Here is a 17020-nt window from a genome sequence, read left to right on the forward strand (position 1 = left end):
GGGAAGCGACCCCCTGCCTGGTTGGGGAGTAGATCTCATGCAGACATGAATTGTTCTTCTCCAGAATAGGAATGAAAGGAAATAAGGTAATAAACTTAAAACACAATGAGAAGTATTGAGGAAGCTGAAAACAAAGAAACCCAGGAGTATCTAGGATTGTACTTCAGATAGAGGAAGGCAGCCCAATTGATAATAGATTCAAAGACTATAAAATTTTCCAAGCATTAATACAACACCACTATGAAGAGACTTCTGAAATTCAAATTGCTCCGCAAAGCTTATATCAGAATACCTGAATTTCCAAAAATTCTCAGACAAGGGAGAAAGAGATGTATGATTCTTGGACCAGGTGTTCCCTCGACTATTTCCAAGCCAGACATCATATCCAGCATCTGCTAGCATGAAAGCCAGACTATTATGAGGAAGATTTTGATACCATTGGCCAGCCTCCACCAGCAAGCCATGCTGTAGAAACACTACTTGCTTTGGACCTGAAACAAAGGAATCACAAAGGCATCCTGTAATTTAGTGCTTAAGGTAATCTTTCTAAGACTAATATTGGTTGTGGTAACTTTATTCAACTATTATAATTTGTGGCAGAATTATTCCAGCTTAAATTGTTGCTTCCCTCTCCGCATTCTGGTATTGAATCCAGAATTATGTTCTTTGCTGAGAAGTACATTTACCTTACTATTGTAAAATAACCTAACTTAGTAAGAATACAAACTTGTGGTTTTGTTGTTTTCTCTTCCATGTGGAATTCTGAATATATCAAGAATATAGCCATCTACTGTAACCACATAATATTCCTCAAAAGGATATTTCCAGTATTGGATGAGCTGTTTCTAAAAAAAGCAAAGATGACAAACACAAAATCAACTCATCATAGTGATAAATCTGATATTATGAATAAACCTAATAGACTATTTCAAGATAAAGAAATACTAAGAGGTATAGATGTGAATAATAGGACAAACATACTAATATAGTAATCAAGATCTATAGATAATTACATATATTATGGACATTAAAACCCTGAACAGAGTAACAGCTAATCAAATTCAGTTTAATTCTGGCAAGATTGTCAGTCTTTGAAGCCATCCAACATAGTTCTTAAGAGGTTTTAGAAGACCTTAAAAGTAGACATAGAAACATAGAAACCTAGAAGATTGACGGCAGAAAAAGACCTTATGGTCCATCTAGTCTGCCCTTATACAGTAGTACCCCTAGATACGAGCATAATTCGTTCCAGAAGGGAGCTTGTATCTCGAGCAAACTCGTATCTGGAACAAATAGCTTTAGACTTTGTTTTTCCCCTCCGAGATAACGAAAAGCAAGGATTCTTGCGCCACCTAGTGGACGCTCGGCTCGTATCCCGAATTTGAGCTCGGGACTTGAACAGAAATGTCTCTCCCCTCCTGGCTCGTATCTTGAAATAATCACATGTGGAGCAGCTCGTATCTAGAGGTACTACTGTACTATTTCCTGTATTTTATCTTAGGATGAATATATGTTTATCCCAGGCATGTTTAAATTCAGTTACTGCGGATTGACCAACCACGTCTGCTGGACGTTTGCTCCAAGCATCTACTACTCTTTCAGTAAAATAATATTTCCTCATGTTACTACTAATCTTTCCCCCAACTAACCTCAGATTGTGCCCCCTTGTTCTTGTGTTCACTTTCCTATTAAGAACACTTCTCTCCTGAACCTTATTTAACATTTTTAAATGTTTTGATCATGAACCCCCATTCCCTTCTGTCCTCCAGACTATACAGATTGAGTTCATTAATTCTTTCCTGATAGGTTTTATGCTTAAGACATTCCACCATTTTTCTGGTCCGTCTTTGGACCCATTCAATTTTATCAATATCTTTTTGCAGGTGAGGTCTCCAGAACTGAACACAGTATTCCAAATGTGGTCTCACCAGTGCTCTTTACAGCGGGATCACAATCTCCCTCTTCCTGCTTGTTATACCTCTAGGTATGCAGCCAAGCATTCTACTTGCTTTCCCTACCACCTGACTGCACTGTTCACCCATTTTGAGACTGTCAGAAATCACTACCCCTAAATCCTTTTCTTCTGAAGTTTTTGCTAGCACAGAACTGCCAATACAATACTCAGATTGAGGATTCCTTTTCCCCAAGTGCATTATTTTACATTTGGAAACATTAAACTGCAGTTTCCATTGCTTTGACCACTTATCTAGTAAAGCTAAATCATTTGCCATATTACAGATGCCTCCAGGAATATCAACCCTATTGCACACTTTATAGTCATCAGCAAATAGGCAAACCTTCCCTGCTAAACCTTCCCCTATGTCACTCACAAAGATATTAAAAAGAATAGGACCCAGAACAGACCCTTGTGGCACACCGCTTGTAACCAGGCTGTGGTCAGAATACTTGCCATTAACAACAACATTCTGATATCTACGCTTCAGCCAGCTGCAAATCCACTGAACTATCCAGGAATTAAGTCCAATCTTCACTAACCTATCTATCAGCTCTTTATGTGGAACCGTATCAAAGGCTTTGCTGAAGTCCAGGTAGTCAATATCCACGGCACCACCTTCATCCAACACCTTTGTGACATAGTCAAGGAAATCAGTGAGATTAGTCTGACATATTTGCCCTCAGTAAAGCCATGCTGATTTGGGCCCAATATGTTATTGATTGTTAGGTGCTGATTTCTTCTCTTTTTGAGTAGAGTCTCCATCATTTTAACTATAACTGATGTCATGTTAACTGGCCTGTAATTACCAGCTTCTTCTCTACTGCCCTTCTTGTGGATAGGCACAACACTGGCCATTCTCCAATCATCAGGAACATCTCCCGTTAAAAGGGATTGGTTAAAAAAATCAGTCAGGGGGGCAGCAATCACAAATCTGAGTTTTTTTAAGAACTCTGGGGTGGATGCCATCTAGCCCCATTGCCTTATTTGTCTTTAATCCTTCAAGTTCTTCTAAGACATCGGCCTCTGAGATCACTGGAGCTGAATCCCCATAGCTAGAAGCAATGCTATATCCACCCATAGTATTATATTGTAAGTTGCCTTCTGAGAAAACTGAACAGAAGTAGCTATTCAAATGGTCAGTGACCTCTTTATTCCCATCATTGTATGTATTATTCCCAGTACTAAGCTTTGTGATGCTGCAGTTTTTCTTCTTCCTATCACTAATATATCTGAAGAAGGTTTTATCCCCCTTCTTTATAGATTTGGCAATGTCTTCTTCTTTAGACGTCACCCTTGCTTCAGCATTGTTCCAATAGAATGGGCAGTTCTGAAAAAAAATTATTGGAGAAGTTACTTACTGAATTCAGTCTGGCTTCAGGATTAATATTTAGGTTCAAAATGTTTCCTTCCACTAATACAGGCCAATAAAGTAAAATCAGAACCAGCCACATATTTGGTTTACCTGTAATTAGAAGATTTGGGGGGCTTTATTTGATTTGCAAGCCACCCATCTTAAATGCAAGATTCTGGGGAGCTATCAATAATTAAAAGCAGAATAAAAACAATAGTAAATAAATAACGTATATGAGATTTAAAAAAATTAACCAATCCATCAATTATCATAAGCATGGTATAGGCTCAGTCACATACTTGGGGTTAAAACTCAGTAGCAAAACCAGTCCTAACATCTTGAAGAAAGTCTAAACTCCAGAAGAATGATGTTCTATAGGCTAAATACTACAACATACAAAAAGCTGTATGTCCAGCTCTTGCCAAATAACACTCCTGGACAGGACCCATAGCATTCCTGTCCCATCAGAAGCAATAGGATTGGTACATGTAACTAGGAAGAAACATCCCCACAAGTAAACCAGGCCTAAGCCATGAAATGATAGAAACATAGAAGATTGACGGCAGAAAAAGACCTCATGGTCTATCTAGTCTGCCCTCATACTATTTCTTGTATTTTATCTTAGGATGGATATATGTTTATCCCAAGCATGTTTAAATTCAATTACTGTGGATTTACCAACCATGTCTGCTGGAAGTTTGTTCTAAGCATCTACTACTCTTTCAGTAAAATAATATTGTCTCACGTTATTTCTAATCTTTCCCCCAACTAACCTCAGATTGTGCCACCTTGTTCTTGTGTTCACTTTCCTATTAAGAACACTCCTGAACCTTATTTAACATTTTTAAATGTTTTGATCATGTCCCCCCTTCCCCTTCTGTCCTCCACACTATACAGATTGAGTTCATTAAGTCTTTCCTGATAAGTTTTATGCTTAAGACATTCCACCATTTTTGTAGTCCGTCTTTGGACCTGTTCAATTTTATCAATATCTTTTTATAGGCGAGGTCTCCAGAACTGAACACAGTATTCCAAATGTGGTCTCACCAGCGCGCTATACAGCAGGTTCACAATCTCCCTCTTCCTGCTTGTTATACCTCTAGCTATGCAGCCAAGCATTCTACTTGCTTTCCCTACCACCTGACTGCACTGTTCACCCATTTTGAGACTGTCAGAAATCACTACCCCTAAATCCTTCTCTTCTGAAGTTTTTGCTAGCACAGAACTGCCAATGCAATACTCAGATTGACGATTCCTTTTGTCCAAGTGCATTATTTTACATTTGGAAACATTAAACTACAGTTTTCATTGATTTTACCACTTATCTAGTAAAGCTAAATCATTTGCCATATTACAGACGCCTCCAGGAATATCAACCCTATTGCACACTTTAGAGTCATCAGCAAATAGGCAAACCTTCCCCTATGTCACTCACAAAGATATTAAAAAGAATAGGACCCAGAACAGACCCTTGTGGCACACCGCTTGTAACCAGGCTCTACTCAGAATACTTGCCATTAACAACAACCCTCTGATATCTACGCTTCAGCCAGCTGCAAATCCACTGAACTATCCAGGGATTAAATCCAATCTTCATTAACCTATCTATCAGCTCTTTATGTGGAACTGTATCAAAGGCTTTGTTGAAGTCCAGATAGTCAATATCCACGGCACCACCTTCATCCAACACCTTTGTGACATAGTCAAGGAAATCAGTGAGATTAGTCTGACATGATTTGCCCTCAGTAAAGCCATGCTGGTTTGGGTCCAATAAGTTATTGGTTTTAGGTGCTGATTTATCCTCTTTTTGAGTAGATTCTCCATCATTTTAACTATAACTGATGTCAAGCTAACTGGTCTATAATTACCAGCTTCTTCTCTACTGCCCTTCTTGTGGATAGGCACAACACTGGCCATTCTCCAATCATCAGGAATATCTCCTGTTAAAAGGGATTGGTTAAACAAATCTGTCATGGGGGTAGCAATCACATATCTGAGTTCTTTACTGTTCTGTTTGGTTCTATATGACCCAAATCGAAATTTGTAAAAAAAAATTCCTGCATATCTGAAACTTGAAATTTCATGACTTTGCATCATGTTAGGGACAAAATACCTCACACTTGTACTGTTCCTGGTCAATATGACCCCGATCGAAAATGGTTTATTTAATGTACTTAAATTTGGTCTGTTTGAAAACATATTTCCCTGGGAAGTTTGAACATTTATGCACACAATGAAATTAAAATTGAAATGAAAAAATGAATGCTTATATTTTTATTTTGCTCATAAAAGCCCGCACCCCCTATTTTTGTGATTTTTTTTTCAATTTATAGATAGTTTAGCATGCAAACTGCGTTCAATCTTACTAAATTTGGTGTGGGATTACTAGTTTGAACATCCCTGATCATTACAAAAATGGAAATGAACAGAAAAAAATTATGCTTATTGGGGGTTTTTTGCTCAGAAATAAGCCCCCCCCCCGGCTGTTTGCAACCATTTTCACTTTAAGGTGTTTTTTTTGCCTGCCAGTTGCAACTTTTTTTAAAAAAAATTGCATTAAATTACTATTTTGAACATTTCTGAACATAATGCTATGAAAATTGAACTGAAAAAATATATGCTTATTTGTTTATTTTGCTCATAAATTCCCCCCTCCACTGTGTGCAATTTTTTCTATTTATATATATTTCAGGTTCCAAAATCAAAATATTATTAAAACCCTTTGCATTGAATTACTAGTTTGAACATTTCTGAACATAATGATATGAAAATTGAAGTGGAAACATTGATGCTTGTTTATTTTGCTGAGAAATAGGACCTCCCCCCCTCCCACGGCTGTGTGCAATCAGTTTCATTTTACTTTTTTTTTAGGCTCCAAATCTGAAATATTTTTAATAACCTAGGCATTGATTTACTAAACTGACCATTGCTGATCATCAGAAAAATATTCCCAAAGATTTCTAATTGGTGCTTATATGTTTATTTCACTCAAAAAGCCCCAACCACATTTCGGCTGTGTTCAATATTGTCACTTTACTTTTTTTTTTAGCCTGCCAGTTCCAACTTTTTTGAAAAAAAATTTCACTTGGGAAACTAGATTGAACATTTCTGAATATGAGCAAAATAAACAAATAAGCATAACTTTTTTCAGTTCAATTTTCATATAATTATGTTCAGAAATGTTCAAACTAGTAATCCCACAACATATTTAATAAACTTTTATGCAGTTTGCAGGCTAAACTATCTATAAATTGAAAGAAAATTCACAAAAATGGGGGGGGGGGCATTTATGAGCAAAATAAAAATATAAGCATTATTTTTTTTCATTTCAATTTTCATTTCATTGTGTGCAGAAATGTTCAAATTAGACTCCCAGTGAAAAGAGTTTTCAAAAAGACCAAATTTAAGTACCTAAAATAAACCATTTTTGGTCCGGGTCAAATAGACCCGGGAATAGTATAAACAGAACAGCTTAAGAACTGTGGGGTGGATGCCATCTGGACACATTGCCTTATTTGTCTGTAATCATTCAAGTTCTTCTAAGACATCAGCCTCTGAGATCACTGGAGCTGAATTCCTACAGCTGGAAGCAATGTCCATCCAAAGTATAATATTATAAGCTGCCTTCTGAGAAAACTGAACAGAAGTAGCTATTCAAATGGTCAGCAATCTCCTTATTCCCATCAATGTGTGTATTATCCCTAGTACTAAGGTTTGTGATGCTGCAGTTTTTCTTCTTCCTATCACTAATATATCTGAAGAAAGTTTTATCCACCTTCTTCACAGATTTGGCAATTTCTTCCTCTTTTGAGGCTTTAGCAGCATATATTATCTGTCTCATTTCGCCTCCTTCTGTCTCATTCTGCCAGCTATACTTCCAGACTCTTTACACCTCCTATGGGCAGCCTTTTTTTCATTGACTATAACCCTTACATCATTGCTAAACCATAGCGGTTTCTTTTTCCTTTTTCCTTTAGTTATTTGCCTTACATACAGTACAGTGGTTTTTAAGATGGCCTTTTTAAATACAGTCCACTGGGTGCTCGCTCATGCCATTTTATCCCTCCCCTTTAATTCATTATTTAAATATTCCCCCATTGCATTAAAATTTGTTTTTCTGAAATCCAATATTTTGGTTGCAGTATAGGATTGCTCACAATCAGTTTTTACATCAAACCACAAACATAGATGGTCACCGCAACCTAAATTTTCTCCCACCTTAACCTCTGAAACCCAATTCCCATTCGTAAAAACTAAATCTACAATATTCTCCCCTCTAGTCAGTGTCTTAACCAGCTGTGCATGTAAGGACACTGGGGATATTCCAGTCAACATTAGGCATGTTTTGGGAAATTTCATCCACCATCTTGTTGTCATAATCCTCAGATTTTCCTGGAGGTCTATAGATCACCCCAAATCTAATGACAGAACCCTCTTTAGTTTGCATGCAAACCCAGAGAGTCTCCAGCTCTTCACATGTATTTTGAATTAGTGTTGCTTTTAGACTTTCCTTAACTCCACCTACACCTACTTTCCTACTCCACCTCCCCTTCTCTCTATTCTATCCTTCCTATACAATGTATATCCTGGTATGGATATTTCCCATTCATTGAAGTCCTTAAACTATGTCTCAATTATGGCAACCAGATCCAAATTATCTCTAGATATTAGATACAGTGGTACCTCATGATACGAACCCTTCGTCTTACGAACAACCCGAGATATGAACCCGGGGTTCAGAAAATTTTTGCCTCTTCTTACAAACTTTTTTCTTCTTACGAACCCGACGACGACGCCTCCGAGAAGCCCCGCCGCCTGGCTGTCACCTTTTAAAACAGCCGGGGGGCTTCCCAGCATCTTCCTGAACCCGAACGCCAAACCCGAACTTCTGGGTTCGGCGTTCGGGAGGCCGCCGAGAAGCCCCCCGGCTGTTTTAAAAGGTGACAGCTAGGCGGCGGGGTTTCCCAGCGGCCTTCCAAACGCCGAACCCGGAAGTTCGGCAAAAGTTCGGGTTCGGGAGGCCGCTGGGAAGCCCCGCCGCCCAGCTGTCACTTTTTAAAACAGCCGGGGGGCTTCTCGGCGGCCTCCCGAAAGCCGAACCCGGAAGTTCGGGTTTGGCGTTCGGGTTCAGGAGGATGCTGGGAAGCACCCCCGGCTGTTTCAAAAGGTGACAGCCGGGCGGTGGCGGTTTTTTGCATTTTTTTGTTGTTGCACGGATTAATTGATTTTACATTGTTTCCTATGGGAAACAATGTTTCGTCTTACGAACTTTTCGTCTTACAAACCTCCCCCTGGAACCAATTAGGTTCGTAAGACGAGGTATTACTGTACTATGATTTATAAGTAATTACCAGTATTTTGAATTCTATTCTAAAGATTCAGAAGCAAGTTCACTAAATTTTCTCTTGCTTTAATTAAATACTCACCAAAGACCAGAGGTTGAAATAATTCAATTAAAACTTCAGTTAAAACTATTCCATCAAAGATATAAAAGCATTTAGAATAAAAATAGTAATTACAGTATTCTAAAAACTAAGAAAATATCTGCAATGGCCAAAGAAATGGTGCATCTTGGTTTCAATTTCTTAGCCTAGTGAATGTTTTCATTATAAATCATTAAAATTCTCATAAAGGTTTGCTTTGGATGCATAGGCTAGATATGCATCATTTTCGCACACATACATTTTCTACATTATTATCAAAATATAGAGTACCCAGCAACATATTTTTGCCTAAAATCAACTCAGCAATCTTTGGAAGTCAATTTCAGGAATTTAAGTTTGCATTCATAGGAACCCTGATTCTTATGCTTGCAATTTAATTATAAATGTATCCATTCAATTGCTATTTTAATAGATATTTATGTGTAATTGGACCCTCTGTCTAATTCATTAGTTTGTGCAAAGATAGAGAAAAACCTTTCAGTACCTATAGTTATTTTTCTATATACAATATTAATCATAAAGAAATGCCATGTAATATCGATTTGTAATAATTTATAATATTACATTGTTAATATTGTTAATATATATATAATATAATAATATATGCATTTATATTCAGCTTGGATAGTTCAAAGGAACTTACCAGAGAATATCAGTTGCTTGGAAGGTCCAGCCTGCCAGATTCAGAAAAATAAGTTAAGTGAATAAAAGCAGAGCAGAAATAATACAGATTATATCAGAACAAAGTGGAGTCACAGTTCTTTCTTAATGGTTAGTTTGGGCAAATGATCGTTTCTTCTTGATAAACTCCTCTTTATATTTTAACTGTAGATTGGGATAGAATAGGAAAAGGAATGTAAAAGGTCAAATTTTTAACTTTGTTAATATTGTAGTCCTACAAATAACAAACCAGATGAGAGATTTACATCCCTGTAAATCTTAATCAAAACAGGTTGTGTTCAGTTCTTATTTCTTCATCCAGAAATAATTCTGAGATGTTTAAGGAAGATTTTTTATTTTATTACTTTTTATTCAACATTTTAACATTTAAAATCACAATTACACTATTACCGCTTTCTATTATCAGAATTTCTTCTTAATTCCTCCTTATCCATTTTATGGCATTTTGTTTTATACATATACCTTCTTATTTCATATTTACTCCTTTATATAATATATACAATATTTACACATCTATTTACACTTTCTCTCTCTATATATATATATTCACTTTTTAACATTTTCATACATTCATTATGCATTGATTTTACTTTTCTTTTCGAATCAGTTATACCATCTATTCCATGTTTTATCTGTTTCTTCTCTATCACTTAATTTCATCATTAATTTGTTAATTAATTTGAGGAAGCAAGAGTCATCAGACAATTCTGCAGCTGACATCTGGAGATCCAGTGGAGTCCATCGCACCCAAAGGCAGACTGATTGGATGACTGAATCCCAGGAAGAATCAGATGACAATGACCACATGCATCCTATACAAATAGAAAGGTGAGGCCCTAGAGACTTTGAGCAGAGGCAACCATAATGTGCCGGATGCCTAGGAGGACATGCCAGAGTAGTCCGCAAATTTAAAGAGGTCATTTGCCACCCTTGCCAAAAGGGGATCCACATTTTGGAGGCTTGCAGAGCCACACAACCTTCCTTCTACCAGCTGCCTGATAATAGAGTTCCTAATATGGGACACCAAAGCCACCTTTAGTTCTACAGTCCTGTAAAAGTTTTCGTTTTATTCTAGCATTCTTCCACAACAAATAAAATTTAAAATTATTTTATTTAATTCTACAAATAAAATTTACCTAGTGTTATTGGAACAGTTTGAAATAAGTATAGAAATTTTGGTAAAATATTCCCTTTTCAAAGTTGCAATTCTTCCAACCAGAGATAATTTTGCCCAATTTTCCAAGTCTTTTTGAATTTGTAGTAATAATATTGAATAATTATCTTCTTTTATGGAAGAACATTTCGCTGTTAACCAAGGTTCAAGATATTTTACTTTTCTAACTATTTGCAATTCCAATATCCTCTCTGGTTCCTCATTTTGGTCCTAGGTAAGATTTTTGGCTATTATTTTCTTTTTCTTTTTGTTTATTTTTAAGCCTGCGACCTTACCAAATTCCTCTATTTACTGAATTAATATTTTCCCTGTTTCTTTTAATTTTTTTAAATTGATTTTAAAATATAAAACACACACACACAACATACAAGTGCTCAGTGATTAGTGCCCACTACCAGACAACATTTGTACCCCTCCACCAGAATGGGGGCATATTTTATATATACCATTTTAACTCAAGAGCAATATATCTATTTACATATTATAAGTCTTCGGAGAGAGGCGGCATACAAATCCAAATAATAAATAAATAAAGTGATTCCAATTTATTTCTTGTAGCTTGGTCTTGAATTCTACTGATTATATATCCTCTTACCTTGTCCCAATGTCCACCAGTTCCCGCAAATCAATTTCATTGGCCAATATTTTCTGTTTCAAGGATATCCTCAATTATAAAAGCCATATCTTCAGCAAATGCCTGTGTTTTATACTCTTCTTTTCTAGTTTTAACCCTTTTACTTCCTGATTTTCCCTAATCTATTTCAACAAAACTTCTAACAAGAGAATAAATAGTAGTAGACATCCTTGCCTAACCCCATTATTTATGTTGACTTTAACTGTTGGTTCTCCAATTAGTATTATTCTCCAATTAGTATCATTCTAATAATTCTTCTCCAAATTTCATAGTGGTTAATTGTGTGATAAGAAACTGCCAATTTAAATTATCAAAAGCTTTTTGTCCATCAACCAATATTAGTGCTAGTTGTTTTCTGGATGGGCTTCATAATACTCTAATGCGTTCATTATAATTCTTGTGTTATTTCTTATTTGTCTTTGGGTAGAAATTAATTTTGATCTGAATGAATAATCTTATTTAAGACTATAATCTTAATATTTTATAGCTGGTATTTAGCAATAATTACAAGATGTTTAAGGAAGGTTTTTTATTTGACAAATATGCTTAACATTTTCAAATAGTGTGCTTCACATAAAGGTCAGTTCATACGTCAAAGGTGTTCTTTGCTTTTCTTACTTTTGAAACAATGTTTTCACTCAGCCCATTTAGAAAACAATAACAATAGCAAAATGCAAGTCATTGTGCTTAGCTGTATTTTAAAAGATTCATATCATTTACAAAAGGCATATTATCAGTTTCTAAATCATTCCTATTAAACTTGCAATGTTTTCTTTCTGGTTAATAACCAGTTAGTTAACTATTCAGGAAAGAATGGTGAAAGATAGCCATCCACTCATACAGGTCTATGTATTAACATGGAGCCTTCTACCAAACTGGCTTCTTCAGTTTGCTATATTAGGCTTACCAAGGATTGGAAAGCAGATGGTTCTGGAAAAATACTTCCTATTAGAGGCAGCCAGCAGTGCCCGAGGGAGTATCCAAACTACAAGATGGTGGATAGAGTTTGTGATTTATCAATATTCAATGCAGCAAGGTAATCATTACAATGCTGCATTCTTCATCCTATAGATTCTCAATACCCACCATTGGTTCTAGCGAGCTAGCAAAGATATGGGAGAAAAACAGGCAGAACTGAGGGGCTTAGAGTTGTTACATTGCCACAAAAATCCAGGTCCAAGCCCCCTGGAATTCCATTGACAATTTAGTAGCAATAGCAATAGCACTTAGACTTATATACTGTTTTACAATGCTTTACAGCCCTGTCTAAGCAGTTTAAAAAGTCAGCATATTGACCCCAACAATCTGGCTCCACATTTTGCTGACCTCAGAAGGATGGAAGGCTGAATTAACCTTGAGCCACTCAGAATCAAACTCATGGAATGAGCAATGAGTTAGCCCTGCAGTACTGCATTTTAAACACTGAGCTATCCTGTCTCTATAATAGAATGAATGTTAGTTGACTAGAGCCTTGTATGTAGGCATGAGCAATAGATCTTTTGAGCTGCAACTTAATGTATGGCCCTGATCCCTTTGTGCCAGAGCAATGTGCTCTGTATGTTGGAAGCTTTCCCTTGAACAATTCGTCCTTGGTTTATGATCACAATTGAGCCCAAAAGGTATATTGTTAAGTGAGACATACAAGTGGTTTTTCCCCCCATTTTACGACCACCTTAATTGTTAAGTGAATTACTGTAGTTGATAAATTAGCAACCCCGGTTGTTAAGTGAATATGGCTTCCCATTGACTTTGCTTGTCAGAAGGTCACAAAATGGACCCCAAGACCTTGGATCACAACAACCGTCATAAATATGAACAAATTGCCAAGCATCTGAATTTTGTTCATGTGACCATGGGGGTGCTGCAAAAGTTGTAACTGTGAAAAATGGTCCTAAGTTACCTTTTTCAGTGCTGTTGTAACTTTTAACCAGGGGTGGGCCCCACCAGGAATGGGGCAGACTCGGGAATGCCGTTCCAGCAGTGGAAATGGAGCCCGTAGCCTAACTCCATTTCCGCTGGGCGTGCACGTGCCATGCATGCGCAAACAGCATGATTCTAGTAAAAATTACCTTTTGGGGGCAATTTTTGCCCAAATCTCGCTGCCACTAGGATTTGCATGTGAGATTATCCTGCTGTGGCACCTAGAGTGACAGCTGGGGCCAGTAGCAACAGCGCCCTGTCTGAGCTCTGGCTGCATGGCTTACTTACTTTCAATGAAGCTGGGGAGCTTGCGGCAGGACGGGCGCTGGGTAGGGAAGCGATGCCGAGGCACTTGCAACAGGATGGGTACCGGGCGGGGAAGCGAAGCCGGGCTGCAAGCGACAGGACGTGTGCTGGGTGGGGAAGCGAAGCCGGGGTGCAACCAGCAAGACGGGCGTGGGGAGGGGAAGCAAAGCCAGGGTGCTCACGGCAGGATGGGCGCCGGGCGGGGAAGCGAAGCCGGGGCGCTTGCGGCAGGATGGGCATGAGGAGGGGAAGCGAAGTCAGGGCTCCAGGAATGGTAGTCCATCACTGCTTTTAACGGTCACTAAATAAAGTCTTGTAAGTCTTGTAATACTACTTGTCTGTAAAACTGTTAGCTCTAGCTCAAATTCAAGATGTTCCATTTTTAAGTACAAAATAGCAGATTTAGGAAGCAAAACAGGCTGTTGCAATCATTCAGAGTGTATTACATATGAGGCAGGTCTTTCAAGGTAGATGCAATCCACTTGGATTCAAAATATTCTGAAAAAGAATTAAAATTACATGTTTCATACAGAAATAGCAGTTTCACACTCAGCCAATGCCTGAAATGAGATTTTTAATTTTATTTACAGTATTTCTAATTTTTACAGGGCTGCCGATCTTAAACTAAACTAAAAAAGATCTGGCACCACAGCTAAACAGCCCAGAATTGCACCCGAATACGTTTTAAATGCTTTTTGGAAGGATAAAGTCTTTCAAATTCAAAACTGGGGGAGGAGGGAGTTGTGGGGAGGGGTGAATTTATCAAACAATGTATTATTTAATTAGTATTCTATGTATAATGTACGGTATTCGTTCATCAAAATGAAACATTTTGTAAGAAAAAAGAAAAAAATACAAAAGATACACAACTTACACATAGATATCCTCATGCACAGGTATGTACATATTTGTCCAATATTTTAATAACTTTTCTAATTAAACAAAGAACAAATTAAATTAATTAAATTAATTAATTAAAACTAATTAAACTTTTCATAAAGAATAAAAATTAGCAAGATCTAATATTAGAATTAAAAATAGGAGAAATGAAAAAAATAATAGCAAGGACCAAAAAAGCACAAAACAAAGAAAAAAATGAATTATAAAAAGTCATTTTGTGTTTTCTTTTACATCAGTTATGTGTATAAATATAAAATGATCTCTATAGTTACAGCATTGTTTGCAATAGTTTCATATCATAATTCACTACAGTACAGTCACTCCCTACATAATTTATGTTTGTAAGCATTTCTTTCTAAAGCCAAATAACTTCAGGTCTTCAATCCACTCCTAAATGTATTTTTCCAACACTGAAGCAGGGTTGGGCAACAAGTGGAACGGCATGGAACAGCACGCAGGTCCATCACTGCCCGCCATGCATGTGACATTCTGGTTCTGCATATGTGTGGAAGCCGACTCTCATCGCTCCAGGCAGCAGCAACAGCACTCCCTGCTAGTGTTCTGCCGGGCTTCTCATTGCGAGCCCCCAATTAAGTCCAAAAAGAGAAATTCAAACACACACGTTTGTAAAGGAACTAAAGTTGTTTTATTGAAAGGAAAATACTTCCAAACACACTGTTAGTCAGTTAAAGTGCTCTCCCACGAGTCAACAGCCTTGAACGCTGTGAGGAACACAAAACAAAAACAGAGCAGATAAAAGGCAGCTGTGAAGACGTCACAGCTACCCCCTTTCAGAGTCCTTGAGTCAAAAACCTAACTGAGTTAGTCCAAGAGTCCTGGAAAAATCTTGAAACAGGTCCTTGTGAAATCCTGATGTAAAACACAGTTGTCAAGGAAAGAACAACTGTGTAAATATTACAGGAAATAAGGGAGATCACCTGTGGCCGGGGTAATTAGGCTAATGGGGCTGCTGTTAAATAGCCAGCGTTGCTGCCTCTGGACGTGGAAGTTTATCTGTTTGATGATAGTGACAACTGTGTCTGTGCACATCTATGAATGTCTCCCCTTCAGAATCTAATGAAGATAAGATGATTCACTAACGGGGCAATTATCTAATGGGCTGCCTGTCCTTACCTCCTCCATCGACCCCACTTCCCTTTCAGAATCCTCCCCAGACGCTTCACTGTCTGAAGCAGCCGGCAGCAAAACGGCCCTCTGACAATGGGAGGATTTGTTCACATCAACCCCCACAGTTCTTGGAGCAGGAGCTGGCCCAGAGCCAACCACAACAGCTAGCGTGGTGCTCATCCGGCAGGTGTGAGGTGCCCCTGGGGCTGGCCATCGGCTGCAGGGCTGGGTCCTGCAAGGTATGGCAGCAGCGGTGGTGGTGGTCAGTCCTGACAGGGAGCTGCCAGTAGGAAAAAATCCTCCAGAGCGGGCCTGGCAAGCAAGTGCGGCTGGCCGGTGGGCAGCGGCAGAATGCCTGCCAGCGGAAGACGATCCGTATGCAGTGTCTGGCCATCCGCTACATCGGCCACCTCTTTGAGCTGCTTCTCGTGCTGGCTCAGCCAGGAGATGCGCCTGCCATCCCCCTGCTCAAGCCACCCTGCTCCCACTCTGGCTGTGGCAGGGCAGCTCAAGCAGGCCAGGGAGACTGGCATGCCACCTGGCCGTCTGCTACATTGGCCACCTCTCTGGGCTGTTTGGCCAGATTGAGAGCAGGACAGCTCGAGCAGGCAGGGTGTTGTCACTTTCAGCTCCTTCAGGAAAGGCGGGATATAAAGCTAACAAATGGATAAATAAATAATACTTCTAACCCACCTGTGTATTTTCCAGGGGTGGGTTCCTCTAATTATTAATACCATAATTTTCGGTGTATTAGACACACCTTTTTCCTCCCCCCAAAAGGCTGATAATTAGGGTGCCTCTTATACACTGAATGTAGCTTTTTCCCCAACCCTAACTAACTGCTAACAATCTTCCCAGCTCTTACCTTGCAGCCTCTTTCATTGTTTCTCTCTGGGAAGAATGTTTTCCAAGCCCTAAGTCTTTGCAAGGTTTGTTTCATTACTCTAACTTACTCTGAGTAAGTTTCTTTCTAGCCCTAACCAGATGCTAACGATGTTCCCAGTTTTTACCACTTGCAAGCTCTTTCATTGTTAATTTCTGCCAATAATGTATTCCAAACCCTGCCTTTGATTTTTTTTCATTCTCTGTTTGCTTCAAATGTTTCTTTCTAGCCCTAACCAGGTGCTCTTACCACTTGCAAGCTCTTTCATTGTTAATCTCTTCCAACAATGTATTCCAAAACCTGTCTTTGTAGGGGGTTTTTTCATTTACTTGCTCCAGATATTTCTCTCCCGACCTAACCAGGTGCTATTAATGTACCCAAGCTCTTTGTTACTCTCTGTGAAGAATGTTTTCAAGCCCTAAGTCTTTGCAGGATTTGTTTCATTACTCTAACTTGCTCTGAGTAAGTTTATTTCAGCTCTTTCACTGTTACTCTCTGCAAAGAAGAATGTTTTCCAAGTCATAAATCTTTGCAGGGATTTTTCCATTGCTCTACTTTCAATGGAAGGAAGCTCTGAGGAAGGTATCGGCTGAGGTGTGAGTTCAGATAGGGATGGCTAGCTTTCCACTTGGTTCTTTTCTT

The 17020-nt window shown here is 38.4% G+C and overlaps 1 protein-coding gene across 3 annotated transcripts in view; it reads right to left on the reverse strand.

The window, feature by feature from the left end:
- The window catches only part of LOC139167617 (lipase member K-like), a 37926-nt gene that overhangs the window by 15322 nt on the left and 5584 nt on the right, over positions 1 to 17020 (reverse strand). For 2 of the 3 annotated variants that reach the window (XM_070752271.1, XM_070752270.1), the window contains exons 2-6: positions 13450 to 13965; positions 9396 to 9426; positions 3316 to 3419; positions 728 to 845; positions 293 to 491 (exon numbers count right to left, since the gene is read on the reverse strand). In XM_070752271.1, coding sequence (XP_070608372.1) covers positions 293 to 491; positions 728 to 845; positions 3316 to 3419; positions 9396 to 9426; positions 13450 to 13707 — 710 coding nt within the window. In that variant the 5' untranslated portion in view covers positions 13708 to 13965. The remainder of the gene's footprint in view (positions 1 to 292; positions 492 to 727; positions 846 to 3315; positions 3420 to 9395; positions 9427 to 13449; positions 13966 to 17020) is intronic. The other variant, XM_070752273.1, reaches the window with a different exon arrangement.

This window comes from Erythrolamprus reginae, chromosome 5, assembly GCF_031021105.1.
Source record: "Erythrolamprus reginae isolate rEryReg1 chromosome 5, rEryReg1.hap1, whole genome shotgun sequence".
NCBI lineage: Eukaryota > Metazoa > Chordata > Lepidosauria > Squamata > Dipsadidae > Erythrolamprus > Erythrolamprus reginae.